General features: G+C 38.7%; 1 protein-coding gene across 1 annotated transcript in view; it reads right to left on the bottom strand.

The window, feature by feature from the left end:
- CACNA1G (calcium voltage-gated channel subunit alpha1 G) overlaps positions 1-15,453 on the bottom strand; it is a 407,319-nt gene that overhangs the window by 58,080 nt on the left and 333,786 nt on the right. The window contains exons 22-25 of the mRNA XM_070934658.1: positions 9,566-9,692; positions 2,875-3,000; positions 1,468-1,557; positions 1,082-1,295 (exon numbers count right to left, since the gene is read on the bottom strand). Of these exons, the coding sequence (XP_070790759.1) occupies positions 1,082-1,295; positions 1,468-1,557; positions 2,875-3,000; positions 9,566-9,692 (557 nt within the window). The remainder of the gene's footprint in view (positions 1-1,081; positions 1,296-1,467; positions 1,558-2,874; positions 3,001-9,565; positions 9,693-15,453) is intronic.

Here is a 15,453-nt window from a genome sequence, read left to right as displayed (position 1 = left end):
GGCTTTATCATACGATAAAGAAGGATTAGATGTGATTAATTTGTTTATGGTCTTATTAATTAGTATTGAAACAAGCAGATAGAAAGCAAAGCAATAGGAGGTTAAACAATTGTATTAAAACCAAAGAGAAATTCCCATAGATATATTGATGCTTCTCTAAAAAGGATTTAATAAAAGTATAAATGAGAAAAAAGTTTCAGAACATATTAAGATGACTGTAACATGAAACACCATGAATGGACACATGGAATGGTAACATGACAATAGACGCCAGGAACAATAGAAAACATGCAAAATGAAGGAGAGTTCCTCTGACCTGTGACCTCTGACCTGATCATTACCTCCTGCTTTTCCAATTAAATAAAAACTGAAGTAAGAAAGACAACATGTGAAGTTTCTCAGATTTCACAAGTCTAATGCGGTCATCAAAAGTTCTAAGCTTTATTCTACAGTAAATAGCTTAATAAGTTTGGGTTTCAGCAGATTTACTCCAAATTGGTTAATTTCATTTGGTTAATTTCTTATTTTGACATTTTTTTTAAAAGAAAAAGAATCTGTATTTCTCAAGTAAATGCATTATATTTCCAAGCAATTCTAATACAAAATGGCTTTATTATTACATCCTTGAAAATTCTATATTTTGTCAGTCCATATTAGCCAAAAAAAATAGCAAAAGTGATTTCATTTTGACATTACAAGTCTGTAATAAACCAAATAGTGAAAGTAACTATCAGCAACAGTGCAGAATGCGCCTAAAATAATTGGCCCATTCTGGAACTGTTGGTCTTTGCATTCAGCACTATTTGGATAAAGCTATGCTTTTATGCAATGGAAAAATTATATTTAAATTACTGTAGTGCGTTTTAAACTGCCCAGCATATTAAAATAATTGCAAATCATGCAGCCGTTGATGTATTTCTATTGGTTTTTGCTTAGCCTGTACCAGCGCTATATTTCTTCATGCAAATTTTGTAGCTGGACATGCTTATGAGGGGGATCTAGCTTTAAAATGCTAGGCAGGGAATAGGGGAGACTGTCAAAGGTCAAGCAGGACTCAGAAAGATGAGGAAAGACTACCGACCAGCCATCTGTTTCTCCTTACTCCTTCTCTTTTTCTCCAGGCGTTTGAGCCTCTTCTCTTCCCGTCTCTTGGCTTCTTCTTCTTCCTGATGCTGACGACATTTATGGAAATTCTCCACCACGACCCCCACAAACATGTTGAGCACAAAGAAGGCAACGATCAGCAGGAAGGAGATAAAGTAGAGGAGCATCCAAGGGTTATAGTTCATGACTGGCTATAACATAAAGGGAGAAGCCATTACACTCTATCAGGATTAGAATTTAACACTGTCCATGATAAATTTAGGAACTCTAAATATTTGTATTTCACAATATTTGAAAGAGTAATCTCCAAAGCAAATACACCTATTCCTTGGGCTTCTGGCAATGTTGTACCAAAACACCTACCTGTTGGTCTACTCCTACAGCATCCAATCCATCGTACATTATGTCCACCCACCCGTCTTTAGATGCCAGAACAAATAAAGACATTAAAGCCTAGAAAAACAAAAGGAAACAAAGCATTTTAACTTAGAGGGAAGATAATATAATATATATCGTATTCTACCTGCCTCTTGACTCATGTTTGAATTTGTACTTTTTTTGTTTTTCAACCTAGTTGATAATAATAAGCCAAAGCTTCTTACCAGGAAAAATGGTATCAAGTATTCACAAGAAGGGTTATTCCAACTAACAGGAACAACCTTACTTTTAACCTCCATCCATTTTTACTTAACCTTTATCATACTGCTGAAATATGATTTCCTGGGGTAATAGTAAATTTATTTATTTAGAAGATTTCTATGGCCACCAGTGATTTTCAGTGACTCTGGGTGGCTTACAAAGAATAAAAACCCAATATAAAAGAATAAAAAACTCCCTGGTGACAATACACAATCAATCAAGCCACTTGATGGGCTCCATCCCATGCTGAGTTCTTCAGGCCATTGCCAAAACCAGGCCTTCAGGGCCTTATGAAAGTATGTCGGGGGGGGGAATGGGACGGGACGGACAGAACAGTCTAATCTCTGCAGGGATATTATTCCAAAGGGAGGGAGCTACCACAGAGAACACCCTTCTTCTGGGTCCTGTCAGTTGTACCTCCTTAGGAGATGGGACCTGCAACATGCCTTGCCTCCCCACTCTAGTGGGTTGGGTGGATATAACCAGGAAGAGATGGTCCCTTAGATCAGGGGTCTCCAACCTTGGCAACTTTAAGACTTGTGGACGTCAACTCCCAGAATTCCTCAGCCAGCTTTGGACTTCAACTCCCTTTGCTGGCTGAGGAATTCTATGGTCCCAAGCCATGAAGGGCTTTAAAGGTGACAACCAACTTCTTGAATTGAACCCGGAAGCAAATCAGCAGCCAATGTAGCTCCCACAGGAGAGCTGACACATGTGCACACCTGAGCCTACACAAAACCATGTGGGTCACTGCATTTTGAACCAATTGGTGCTTCTGGATGCTTTTCAAGAGCAGCCCCATGTAGAGCGCATTGCAATAGTCAAGATGGGACTGAGAGAGTAGATGTGCGGGGTTCATGGTTTCAGTCTCCTGAGTCTTAAGTTTTCTTCATGCTAGTTATGAGTTTGATTACACTATTGTACAGTCATTAAATGTCTAAAGAGTGTGGGCTGGTCTTAATTGTGATAGGAATGTATACCAAGTGAGGATCTTTAAATGTAGACAGTACGACTAGGAAGTGCTGTAGATGATTTGCTATGGTGGCTGCAATATATACAAGGTTATTTCACATCTGCTTTGAATCAAAGCAAATAAGGGAGCACTGCAGCAGATTATCGTTCCATCAGTACCTGGCCAAGATTATCAAAATTATACTTGTGCCGGATCCATTTATAGTTGGCTTCTGCACAGTCTGACCTGTTGGTAATGTTCCTTGTGTCTTCCCCTTGGCAGACAAAAAACTTCCCCTTGAACAACTGTGAAAAAGGAGAGAATACTCGGTCACTGAAATAATACGGGGAGGTCTTTTTCTGTAGACTTCCACAGTGTACCATTTGCAAATGTCTGATTTTTAAGCTCTTCCTACAGAGAGGCCCGTCTGCATCTCACTTGAGCTTTTGGCATTAGCCCAAAGCTTTTAGCCATCCAATTTTATGGAAGGAATACTGTAGCATTGCTGTTTTTAAGCTGCTGCTATTCTTGATTTATACAGGTTTTGCTGTATAATTACAGCATTATACATTCTATACTTTGCTGGTTTTCAAAAACATAGTAATGATTTAGTATGAGCCCATCCTATTTCACTAAAAGGTAGCATTAAAATACTTACAATAAATGAACAAAGCAAATTTTTCAGTAAAGAGGTCATGGCTGAACCTTTCTCAGCTTGGAATCCCCTTAAAAATGACCGAATCTTAGCTCTTGCACAGTCTGCATGGCTTTACAAAACAAGTTGTACAATGCTCTTGTAGGGTGAGGTTTTCAGATTGAAATACGACAAATATATTTGAAAACCAGGCATTATCTGAAAACTCCAATCAATGCAAAGATTGGTATTCTGTAAAGTTTTTCAAGAATATTATCCCTTTGCCAATAGAGCTTTGGCATTCTGTTAAATAACCATCTGAGTGCGACACAATGCTAGAATACATATACTTTCATCTTACTTATTACAAGTATTTATCCCATATCTTGCCTTGGAATTACCCTCTATGCCAGTGATGGCTAACCTTTTCTGGACTGAGTGCCCAAAGCGCATGCGCCTAAACCCCCAAACTGCAACGCACATGCAGGCCCTGCACATGTGCCCTGCCCCCATGATTGTGCATGTGCCTCCTGTATGTACCCTGCCCCCTGTGCATGTGTGCACGCCACCCTGAATGCCCTCTTCCCTATGCATACACCCTCCCAAGCCCCCCATATATGCACAGTAGAGACCCGAAGATTAGCTGGCTGGTGGGAGGCGCGTGGGCATGTGCAGCAGAGCTGAACTGGGGCTACGGCTCATGTGCCCACAGAGAGGGCGCTGCATGCCACCTCTGGCACTTGTGCAATAGGTTCGCCATCACCGCTCTATGCTAATTTATGTTCCAGGTGAAATTTGCAGTTCAGCCTTAATGGATACTTTAACACAAATAAGCATAAAGACTGGTACTGGTGATGGGAGCGACGTGGCGCTCCCATGTGACCCCCCTCCTGCGCGAGCTGCACTGGCTCCCAGTGGTCTTCTGGGTGCGCTTCAAGGTTTTGGTTACCACCTTTAGAGCGCTCCATGGCTCAGGACCAGGGTACTTACGAGACCGCCTTCTGCCACCAATAGCCTCTCACCCACCAGTTCGCTCCCATAGAGAGGGACTCCTCAGGGTGCCATCGGCCACCCTGGTGGCCCCCAGGGGGAAAGCCTTCACTGGCGGCCCCCAGGGGGAAAGCCTTCTCTGTGGGGGCACCTGCTATCTGGAACGAGCTCCCCCCGGAGATATGGAGGATCCAAGATTTACGCACTTTCCGCTGCGCCCTAAAAACATTTTTATTCCAATAGGCTGGTCTGGCCTAACTCTCCCTTTTAAATTGGGTTTTAAATGTTTTACATGAATTGGATGTTTTTAAATTTGTTTTTGAGCCCAAATTATTTAATCTATTTTTAATAGCTTTTAACTTTTGTAGGTTATTTGTATTTCTATCTTGGCTGTTCACCGCCCTGAGTCCCCTGGGAGTAGGGCGGTATATAAATATGATAATAAAATAAAATAAAATAAATAAAGACAATCCATAGTTGGCTAGAGGCAGTGGGTAAGATGGTTCTTAAAGACTTTGGTACCCCTCCCCCTTTTTAATGATTATATTTTTCCAGTGGTCAACTATCTACCCTGGGAGCTGCCAAGCAGGACATGAGGGCACTAGCAGTCTCCTGCCCTTGCCTCTTAGCAATTGGTACTGTCTTAAAAACTGGTGCTAAAACATAGCTTTCATGATCAGTAGCAGCTAAAAAGCTTATTATCTCTTCTTTGGTCTGTAAGAATGGTAGAAACTGTATGTCAATGGACTTATTAGTATAGCTGTGAAGGCCACCAGGGAAGTAATAAGAGACTAGGTTTATAGATGGTGGTGTGCACATTCTTGAGGGAGAAGCATTTATCTCTCAACTTGAAAGAGGCAATGGTGTGCCTTCTTCTTAAGAATATGTCCTGACCCAGCTATTTTATACAACTATTCCCTGGCTCTAACTTTATATTTTTAGACAGTACACTATAGGGAAGGTTTTGAAAGGTGGTCAGCATAAAGCTATAGATTATTTAGACCTTTGTTAATCAGGATTCATGCCTGACTCTGGGATGGAAATCAGAATGTTCGCCCTGTTGGATGATCTTCAGCAGGACTGGGATGGAGCATGTGGCTAGATCTTTTCTGAATCCCTTGGTAGTTTTCATTGCCTTCAAATATGCTATCCTTCTGGACCAACTGAGACGACTAGGAATGGGAGATACTGTGTTGAAGTAGTCTCCTCCTTTTCCCCCTAAGTGTTTTATTTTATTTAGTGATAGTGGGGGGACAGGTTGAACTTTCAGCTACTCCAGAGTGGGTTCCCAGAGGGCTCAGCCCTCTTCTACTTTTTAGTAGGAAATATGAAACTGCTAGAAAAAGTCATCTGGGTTTGGATCATCCCCACCCTGTTGGACTTCCAAACAAGGTGCAAAGACGAGGCTCTTCAGGAAATCATTAGGGACGATGGAGATTTATCTGTCAACCTTAGATGGCACAGTTAGCAAACATATTTGTTAGATTATAATGGTTTTAATCTTGTTGTTGCTTAATGTAAACTGCTCAGAAATAATAGGAACTGAGTGGCATAGAAACTATAGTAAATGAATATAACATGATCTATTCAAGGTCAACCCTCCCCCAATTTTTTAGGGGGACTTCATTTCAACTATTGTCAGAAAAATCCTGGAATTTACTTTTTTTAAAGTGAAAATATTTACATTTTGTCTCTCCTTAGATTTATGGTATATTACAAAGCACTTAATAAAACCTTTAAGACAGCCACACTGTATGTCCTTTAAAAAATGTAGACATTAATTCACTAAGAACCACAAGGAGATTAAAGTGGAAATTAAATTCATGAGTTCAGCTATCAAAACCTGTTCAGACAAATGGAACTTAAGATTCTTTTTTCTCCCAAAATTTCAGCAAGGGGAAGAACTGATGCGCCACTTCCAAAAGGAGAGATTAAAGCCTCAACCATATTACTGATGAAGCTGTGATTTGCATAGCTGTTGTTATGACTGCTACCAGGAGAGAAGCGACGCAAGGCAAGCTAGCTGAACAGCAGCCATGTATAAAGAGAGTGGCTTCCTTTTTAAACTGGAGTTTAATCCTACTTAAATAAACACGATGTAGTGGCTGCTAGGTTAAATAAGAGACAAGAGTGCACATCTGAAAAAGTGACACAGAAGGGAGAGTTTTGAAAAGTGCTGCTCCTCCTACTTGAGCAGAGACCTCAGCTGAAATTCTTCATACAGATAGCAGAGAAGGCATCGACATCACTTTGTGTTGAAACAAGCCAAACAACCCTTAAGACTTGATTTCAACAATGTCAGATGTGATTATCAACTAGGAGAAAACTATAAAAATCCCAGGGGATTAATTGTGTCACATATTCAATGGCAAACATGAAGTGGCAGAGCATGACAGCTATTATGATAGATGGAACAGAGTGGCCTGTATTAGCCTAAGCTGAGATGCCTTCACTTTTTTTTATCGAGTGACAGCAGGTCCTAGCATAGTCATGCCTTGTTTCCCTATGGCAAGGCACTATTCTCACCAGCTTTTAAAATATCACCTCTTTATCTGAACTCTAGAATAAATGTCAAACCTGTGAGCAGTCCAAATAATAGGGATCAGCACACAGAGTGACAGATCTCACATAAGGTGGCATTTTATTTTATTTTACCTAGGAGAAGTAACTGGGTGGTAGCCGCATAGCAAGCATCAACAGTGAGTGAGTTCTCCTAGCTTAATCATAGTTGGGCACTAATTCTACTTTCTTAATTAAACTCCTTCGAACCAAACCAAACAGCAAACTCCTTCAAAACAAAACGAACTAACCAGATTCTTATCATAGTGTCTATGACAATAATTTGCTGTTGTTTAGTCTACAGCAATGGAAGATAAGACAGAACCCAGGAATCAACATATTTGGAAAGAGTTCCAAGCAAGGAATAGAATATCCAATAGACAATTCTTGTGTTTGGGAAGTGGGACTGATTGATTCATTGACTGATTACATGCTATCAAGATTGTGCCAACTCTTTAAGATCACAGCAGTAGACTTTCTCCAGAGTGATCTGTCCTCTGATCCTCACCTTTCTGGTTTCCTAATGGTACATCCCTTGCCATTATAATAAAGTTCCTCCTTCTTGCTGATGATCATTCTTCCACCTTCCACCATTGTGAAATTCTCAAGGGATTTGAGTCTTTACATAATGTGTCCAAAATATGATAACTTGTCCCTTGTTTGAGAACATTAGATTAACTTGTTCAACCATTTGTTTATCTCCAAAGTCTTCTCCAACACCAGAGTTCAAAAGCATTAATATTCTTTCTTCTATCTTGTGTTTTCAAAGTTCAATTTTTGCTTTCATAGTATATTACCAGAAGACTTGAAGGACCAGGCTTAGGACCAATTCTCCTGTAGAAAATCTATGTGATCACTAAAAGTTGACACCAGTTTGATGGCAGTTAATCAAATGTCCATGTTATTATCAATTTTAAGGTCGGTTGTTGTATACGTTGTCATTAGTTTGATCTTGTGATTGAAATGTTCAATGCCAGCACACTTCAATCTGCTAATGCCTAAAATGTCAATAAGTAGAACTTTTTGTCTTTTACTATGCTGAGTTATTCCGTGTTCATGCTATGAAACATTCTATGTTTCCACTATAATTTTCTCTTTGCAGCTCATTTTTTTCCCCATTGCATCAGCAATTAAATATCCAGAAGGCTTTATAATCTGGCCGTGTCATATATACCATTGTTACTTCAAAGGGCCCTCAAGTCTTCCTAAGTAACAAGTTGAGTATCATCTGACCTGATGGGTATACCATCTGGCACTATATTATCAATCATTTTATATGATCTATCTATGTTGTTTTCTTGGTAAAATATAGGACTGCTTTACCTTTCCCTGCACTGTTTGAAATAATGCCTTTTGGCATTGTTGTTAAAGTGATCATTCAACATGTTCCCATATTGCTGCTTCCCTTCATAGGCAAGCTTTAACTGGTCAGCTAGTGTGACTTGAGTGATATCTTGAGTGATGCTGTGGGGGAGTACATGACATGAAAGCCAGCCGGGGGATCTTAAGCCAGTCACTGTCTCTCAGCCCTATTCACCTCATAAGGTGGCTGTTGTGTGGAAAGTAAGAGGAGGAAGGTGTATTGGATATGTTTGCCACCTTGAGTTATTTATAAAAATAATAAAGTTGGAATACAAACAAACACCCTTGGTATATATTCTCTGCAGTCTTTACTCATCCCTCCCAGGAGCTTCCATCCCCACCATGAGGCAGCATAGCAGGACTTGGGAAGGAAGAAATGGCACTAAATATGGCTAAATATAAGGCTTACAAATGCTGAACATGAGCTCTGGTTTAGTTACAAGGATAAAACAGATATAACCAATTATGTATCAGCACATTTCTCCATAAATAATACATGAAGAGAACAGATGGGCATATTATTAAGTTACTATGAATCTTGCAATCAATTAAAAAACAAACCACTGGCATTATAAAAAAAATGTGGAATGAGCTTCAATTTCAGTTGTTTTCATTCCACGTTTTGATTGGCTTACAAAGAATGCTCATTCATATTATTATATTTAATAATCCTATGGATTTTTTTCTATAGAGATCATGTATTCATCTAAAAGGAGGAGAGTTCTGAATTTAACTTTCAAAAAAGTAGATAGAAAAAAAAATTGAAATCCCTGCACAATATCTTTCTTGTTAATCTAGTACAGAGGTCTTCAAACTTGGCAGCTTTAAGACTTGTGGACTTCAACTCCCAGAATTCTCCAGCCAGCTATGCTGGCTGGAGAATTCTGGGAGTTGAAGTCCACATGTCTTAAAGCTGCCAAGTTTGAGGACCCCTGATCTAGTATGTCAAATCTAGCTGACACCAATGAGGATTCCAATGCCCTCTACAACTGTGCATTGATGTGTGTGTATGTATGTAAGTATGTATGTATGTATATAAATAAAGAGAAGAAACTGATGAAGAAGAAGGGAAGGGAAGGAAGAGAAAGGGAAGGGAAGAAAGTGGCATCAATGAGAACCATTGCACGATCATGCAGAGTAACATAAGTCACTCTCACCATAGGCATGCACAGGGCCCAAATCTTATAATTTTGTAAAATCAATTGTAGGCTCCACCTCTCATGAGAGACATCAATATTAGAAAAGGCTGATGTGTATGAAATTCTCAAACCCTCTGTACTGAATGAGTAAAGTAAAGTTCTCAGGAAACTCTACCCAGAACTTACCTGGACTCCCAAGATGCCAAAAATGATGAAAAAAGCACAGCAAATCACAACAATGTTTCCAATGGGTTTCAGGGAGGACATCAGGGTTTCCACAACCAACTTCAGCCCTTGTGCTCGACTGATGACCCTGAAAGGCAAAAATGGCTTATTAATAGAATCCTACGACACGAGACTAGCAAACCACTTGGAAGAAAGCCTTCAAACTGTTCGCAAAGGACTAATCGATACATAGAAGAGGAAATATGGAACTGCCATTGTGCCAATGAGAGAGTTCCATTGACTGACACCTATTCTGTTCAATAGACTTCAGTCAGGCCCAAGAGAGGAAAACTCTGTCTATATTAGGGAATACATTTATTCAACAATGATAATGACTACAGGAGGCTAAATGTGATGCACGGTGTTATCACTTTACAATAGCTTAGAAAGGCTGTATTTCTTCTTAATGTCTGTGTATGTTTTTTTTTACTTTTCCTCTATGCCACAAAAACTTTGTTTTATTGAATTAAATAATTCCTGTAGGAGTCTGTTCCAAAAAGTGACTTGCTGGCTGAGGATTCTAGGAGTCCATACATCTTAAGGTGGTCAAATTTGAAAAACACTTTCATAAAAGTATTTACTATCATAAATGGAATGCATATTGCAGAACACCTGACTTCTCGGGTTATAGCCTTGAGACAATTTTTAGGAAAAGCAGCTCGTGTAAAGTAGTAGTTAAGATGCTGGACTAGAGAAACCCATCTTCAGCTATGAAAACCAACAGGGTGACACTGACTAACAAACAGCAATCAGCTGAAGCTACCCCACAGGGCTGTTGTGAATTAAAATTGGAGGAGGGAATACTGTCCTCATTGAACGACTGGAGGAAAGGCAGGATATAAGTCTGTCTGTCTATCTGATTCCTTAGCTCAACTTTGAAGAGCAGATAGGACAGTGGCAAAACACCCAAAGTAACTGGATTGCAGGGTAATATAATAACTTTGCAGCTGTAGACATTTCTGAACAGTTGAATTTACAGATTTTGCCAGATGCTGACCTAAAAAAAGACATTTTGCCCACAGGCATTTTAAAACAATAGAATCTAGAGATTGTTAAGAGCAGCACATGCAACTTATATTCTTTCCCCTTAAGGCTACTGCCAACAAAAATGTCAAAATATGAGGAAAATTCTATATCAAAGGACAAAAATTGCAGGCAGTAGCCTAATATATTTCACACAGTGGAGAACCTCCTAAGATTTATTTTATTTTTGATGTGTCTTTGTAATGGGATGTGGGAATAACCTTGGGAGGCAGAAGGAAGAGCCACAGCCTAGACAATGATGTGGTCAGAGAAATCTGAGTCCAAAGAAAGGAAAGGGCTGGAAAAAGTGACTCAGAAGGGAGTCCCTAGTTTTCTGGGAAGTAAACTAGTCCCCTCCCTAGTTTTATGGGAAGTAAAGGCAGGGGAGGTGAGGGAAACACTTTCAGACATTCAAGATTCTGTTACTACAATCTGTTACTCATGGTTTGGGTTTCCAGACTGGTTGCCCCAAAGATGCTTTTTTTCAAGAGGCAACTGGACTTTCTGGTTTTTTTTGAAGACGTTTCGCTTCTTGGATGAGAAGCAAAACATCTTCAAAGAAAAACCTGAAAGTCCAGTTGCCTTTTGAAAAAGCACCTTTGGGACAACCATGACCTGGATGACTGAGAATTTCCATAGACATTTCATATCTGAATAACCTTGAAGTTCTGACAGTCTATATACTTCAGCTCAGTTTCCTATAACATGGACTATCACATCTCTTCTCTTATAATGAGCAAAACTGAATAAACAAATGAAACCTTCACAACCATAGTTTTACTAGTTCCCTCATTGACAAGTTAAACAGTAATCTGTTTGTCAACATGGACAATACACAATTTAGCTTCATATTCATATTACAGAGCACAATTCAACAGTCAAGTCCCTTCTTTCCTGTGTACAAAGGTTTATTTCTGTCAAAAGTCGAAATTAATGATTATAATCTAACTACTACCACTAGTGATACTATTTCCTATTTGGGATTTCTGAGCATTGCTGCCCATTAAGAGAAATCTCTTTCCATCGCTTATTTTGCTCCTTTTCCAAAGCTCTAATAATGCATATTTTTTCTACATTTCATTTCTCATTAAAAGCTGAAATTAATATAGTACTGTTTGTCATCCTTTCCTCGTCATTATTTGCATTTCCAGGAAAACAGACTTTGGTTGATCTCAGTAGAAGGACTTTCTTATTTTAATTGTCCTCAAATGCTTTAATTCTCACATAGTTGTGGTGTGACATTATTTCACCTAAATATGGAGCAGCATTAATCAATCAGATTTATATTTTCAGTGCCATTTGTTAATTCTGATTTTATTTTGGCTGATCCATTACCTGCTGTATTAGCCTTTAAAATTGGCTAAATGTCCTTTGGAATTACTATTTCAAGATTTTTGAGTTAAACAGATTTGTAGGAACATATTTGGGCAACCAATCCGGTCATTTTTTCCCAAGCAAAATTACAAATACCTATAATTATTAAATATGCAACAGGATATTTTGTCCTTCCTTCTTTATGCACCAATATACCCAACTGCATAGTTTAACAGTAATTCTACAAATCACTATTATGAATGTGCTTCCATATATGCAATAATGAATTCCATATCCCTAAAGTAACTCTGGATGGGTCAGACATACTTAGCTTCAGAACAGATCAAACATATTATGGTAGCTTCAGAAAGGTCATTCAGCTCCTGTGAGTACAAGAGTGTTGTTTGAAGCTACCTGAATACTTAATCATATCATTGGCCCATCTTACCCAATTCTTGGGAAGTTTCAACATACAATTTAGCGTGACTTGAATAAATTGAAACAAGCTTCAGGTTTGAATGCTCCCCTCTTTTCCTTCCATACAAATGTGAAGAAAAGCTTGGCACATTTCACTTCCTTTCTATATATTTGAAGTTTGTTCTATTACTCGAGCTAACAGACGGCTACTAAGTATAGTTGATGGACATGAAAAATCTGTGTTAATGTAAATGAGAGCCAAACCGTTTTGAAGCCTTCTTTGTAGCCATATGGAAAAACAGAAACTCCACGTTCCAGACTGATAGCTTAGAATGATTTAAATATGAGATGGTTGCTATGTCACTTCCTCTCAAAGTATTTATTTATTTATTTACATCCCAATTTTATAATTTTTATAAATAACTCAAAGTGGTGAACATATCCATCACACTTTCCTTCTCATCTTTTCCCCCTCAACAACAACCCTGTGAGGGAGATTGGGCTGAGATAGAGTGACTGGCCCACAGCTGGCTTACATGGCTAAGATGGGACTTGGACTCACCGTCTCTAGCTTTCTAGCCTGGTGCCTTAACCACTAGACCATTCATTTCCTTAGACATTTCCTGAACCTGGGTCATTTTCCAGGCATAGCTGAAGCCTTCTTCTCAGAAACAGCAGAGATCAATATCACAGAAATTCAGATTCCACCTTCTATCTCTCTATAGGACTACCGAAAGTCATATTTTGCATTTTCCATGGGGACGAATATAGATGAATTCTAATTTTATACAGTACATTTTACAAGTCAATCTCCAGAAATGAATAAAATTCCTCACAACTCTCCCCTCCCTTTTATTTGATTTGATCTTAACCTTTGATCTGAGTTATACCTTTCTAAACTCTCCTTTTACTAGCTCACTGTGCTACATTTTTGCAGGACCTTTAATCATGGAGCACCCTAATGAACAGGCGAGGAAATGGCATAACCGTGGATTACAGCCTTACAGTTGGGTAGTGTCAATATTGCAGTCAATAGGGAAGATAGAGGTGTATAAGAAAACCAAGCAGCCGAAATGACTACATTAAGGCTTCCTAAAGTCAAGAAGAAGCATATGAACAATTGATGTTAATAGTGACTTGCTCTGTGATAGTGGCCCCCCTCCCTGAACCACCCTTCTACTACCTGTCATATTCCTATGTTAGGACTATAACTCTCAAGCATTTGGTATTATGAGGGTACCAGATTAGAAAACAACAACAACACAGACTTAACAATTACAGTTAGTCCTTGATTTACAACAGTTCTTTTAGTAAACTTTTAAAGTTACAAAAGGTACTGAGAAAAGTGATTTATGACCATTTTTCACATTTATGGCCGTTGCAAAATCCCCATGATCACATGACCAAAATTCAGTTGCTTGGTAATATTTATGACGGTTGCAGTATCCCGGGTTCATGTGATTCCCTTTTGTGACCGTCTGATAAGCAAAATCTCTGGAGAAGCCAGATTCACTCAACAACCATGTTATTAACTTAACAACTTCAGTGATTCACTTAAAATATGTCATATAATGGGACAAAATTCACTTAACAACTGTTTTGCTTAACAACAAATGTTGGGCTCAATTGTGGTCATAAGTCAAGGACTACCTATATTTCAGTACACTCACATTCCTACAATCGGACAGTATATGAGCCACTACTACATTAATATTTACTGTAGAGATGTTTGCACCCATAATAAACTAATACAATATTACAGAACCTAAGGAAATCATAACTAAATTTATTTAAACCAATATATTAAATGTGTAAAAAGATAAGGTTGTGGATTTGATATAACTTTTTTATAAATAGTAACAAACTTGTTAGGCATTTGCAAAAATGTAAGAAATACAATCCTAGGAAGATGCTTTTGAACTGAGGTTCAAAATAGCTGTTATTTCTACTCCTCCCCTAGATAATTGCCTTGATCACCATCATGGCATTATAAAAGATAAAGACCAAGTTAATAGAATACCCTCCCCCAAAAGAATCAACCACATAACCAGACATTATCTTAAGGATAAAATATGCAGGGGATTAATGGGACATTGGTTGCTATTAACCCCTATGCAGTCCCTGTAACAGTTAATATTGACACAAATTAAATAATGATAAGTGACAAATTAAGGCTTACAAGACAAGTTATAACTTGACTGGTGAACTGTATCACACCAGGCCTACATCCTGTTGAAAGGAAGGATGTTTTGAGATAGTGAGGGTAGAAAACAGAATTATTTGGGGAATTGCTTAGAGGAAGGAAAAGTTTTGTTCTGGAAAAGAAAGGATTTTTTGAGAATCCAGATCATACATTTGGTTATCAAACAGCCTCAGGTGTACAATTTATGTAGTAGACAACTTGTAAGTTCTTGTTTCTTTAATATGGGCTGCTTCTAATCAATAAGGTATTTTGCTTTCATTGTAACTAAACCATTTTTATATACAGGTAAAACCCCACTTTCTAGATACAGTAATTGATTGGGCAGCATTGTGGGAAACTGCTCTGAAGAAGTGGAATAGGACAGGACAGGGCAGGGCAGGGCACAGCAGAGCAGGACAGGACAGGACAGGACAGGACAGGACAGGACAGAATAGAAAAACTTTATTGCCTCTTTAAATGTACACTAATCATTAAAACAAAATTTTGTTGCATTCAGCTCTCAAAAGATAACCATTATGCATATACCCACATACCCATACATATATGACACAGAGAAACATCACAGTCAAGTTCGAATGTATACATATACATGGTGAAAAAACGAGAGAATCCTGCAAGTTTTCAAGACAGATGGTTACAGAATCTAGAAGTCCTGTTATAGATACTTCAAAACCTCCTCCCACAGGGGAGCAACAGAAACAGACCGTAAATTAGGTGTGTGGGGTCTCTAACAATGCTTCAAGCTCTAAGCACATAGCACTTATAAGCAGTATCCTGAATAATGGGAAGCGAGCTGTCTTTACCACTCTCTGAATGGACTTTCTATCTGAGGTGCTGCTGCCACCAAATCAAACAGTGATGCAGTTTGTTAAAACGCTCTCAATTGTGCCTC

The sequence above is a fragment of the Pituophis catenifer genome, unplaced genomic scaffold (genome assembly GCF_029215685.1).
Source record: "Pituophis catenifer annectens isolate HBS135680 unplaced genomic scaffold, rPitCat1.0.hap2 SCAF_2, whole genome shotgun sequence".
NCBI lineage: Eukaryota > Metazoa > Chordata > Lepidosauria > Squamata > Colubridae > Pituophis > Pituophis catenifer.
This window is presented reverse-complemented; position numbering and strand designations above follow the sequence as displayed.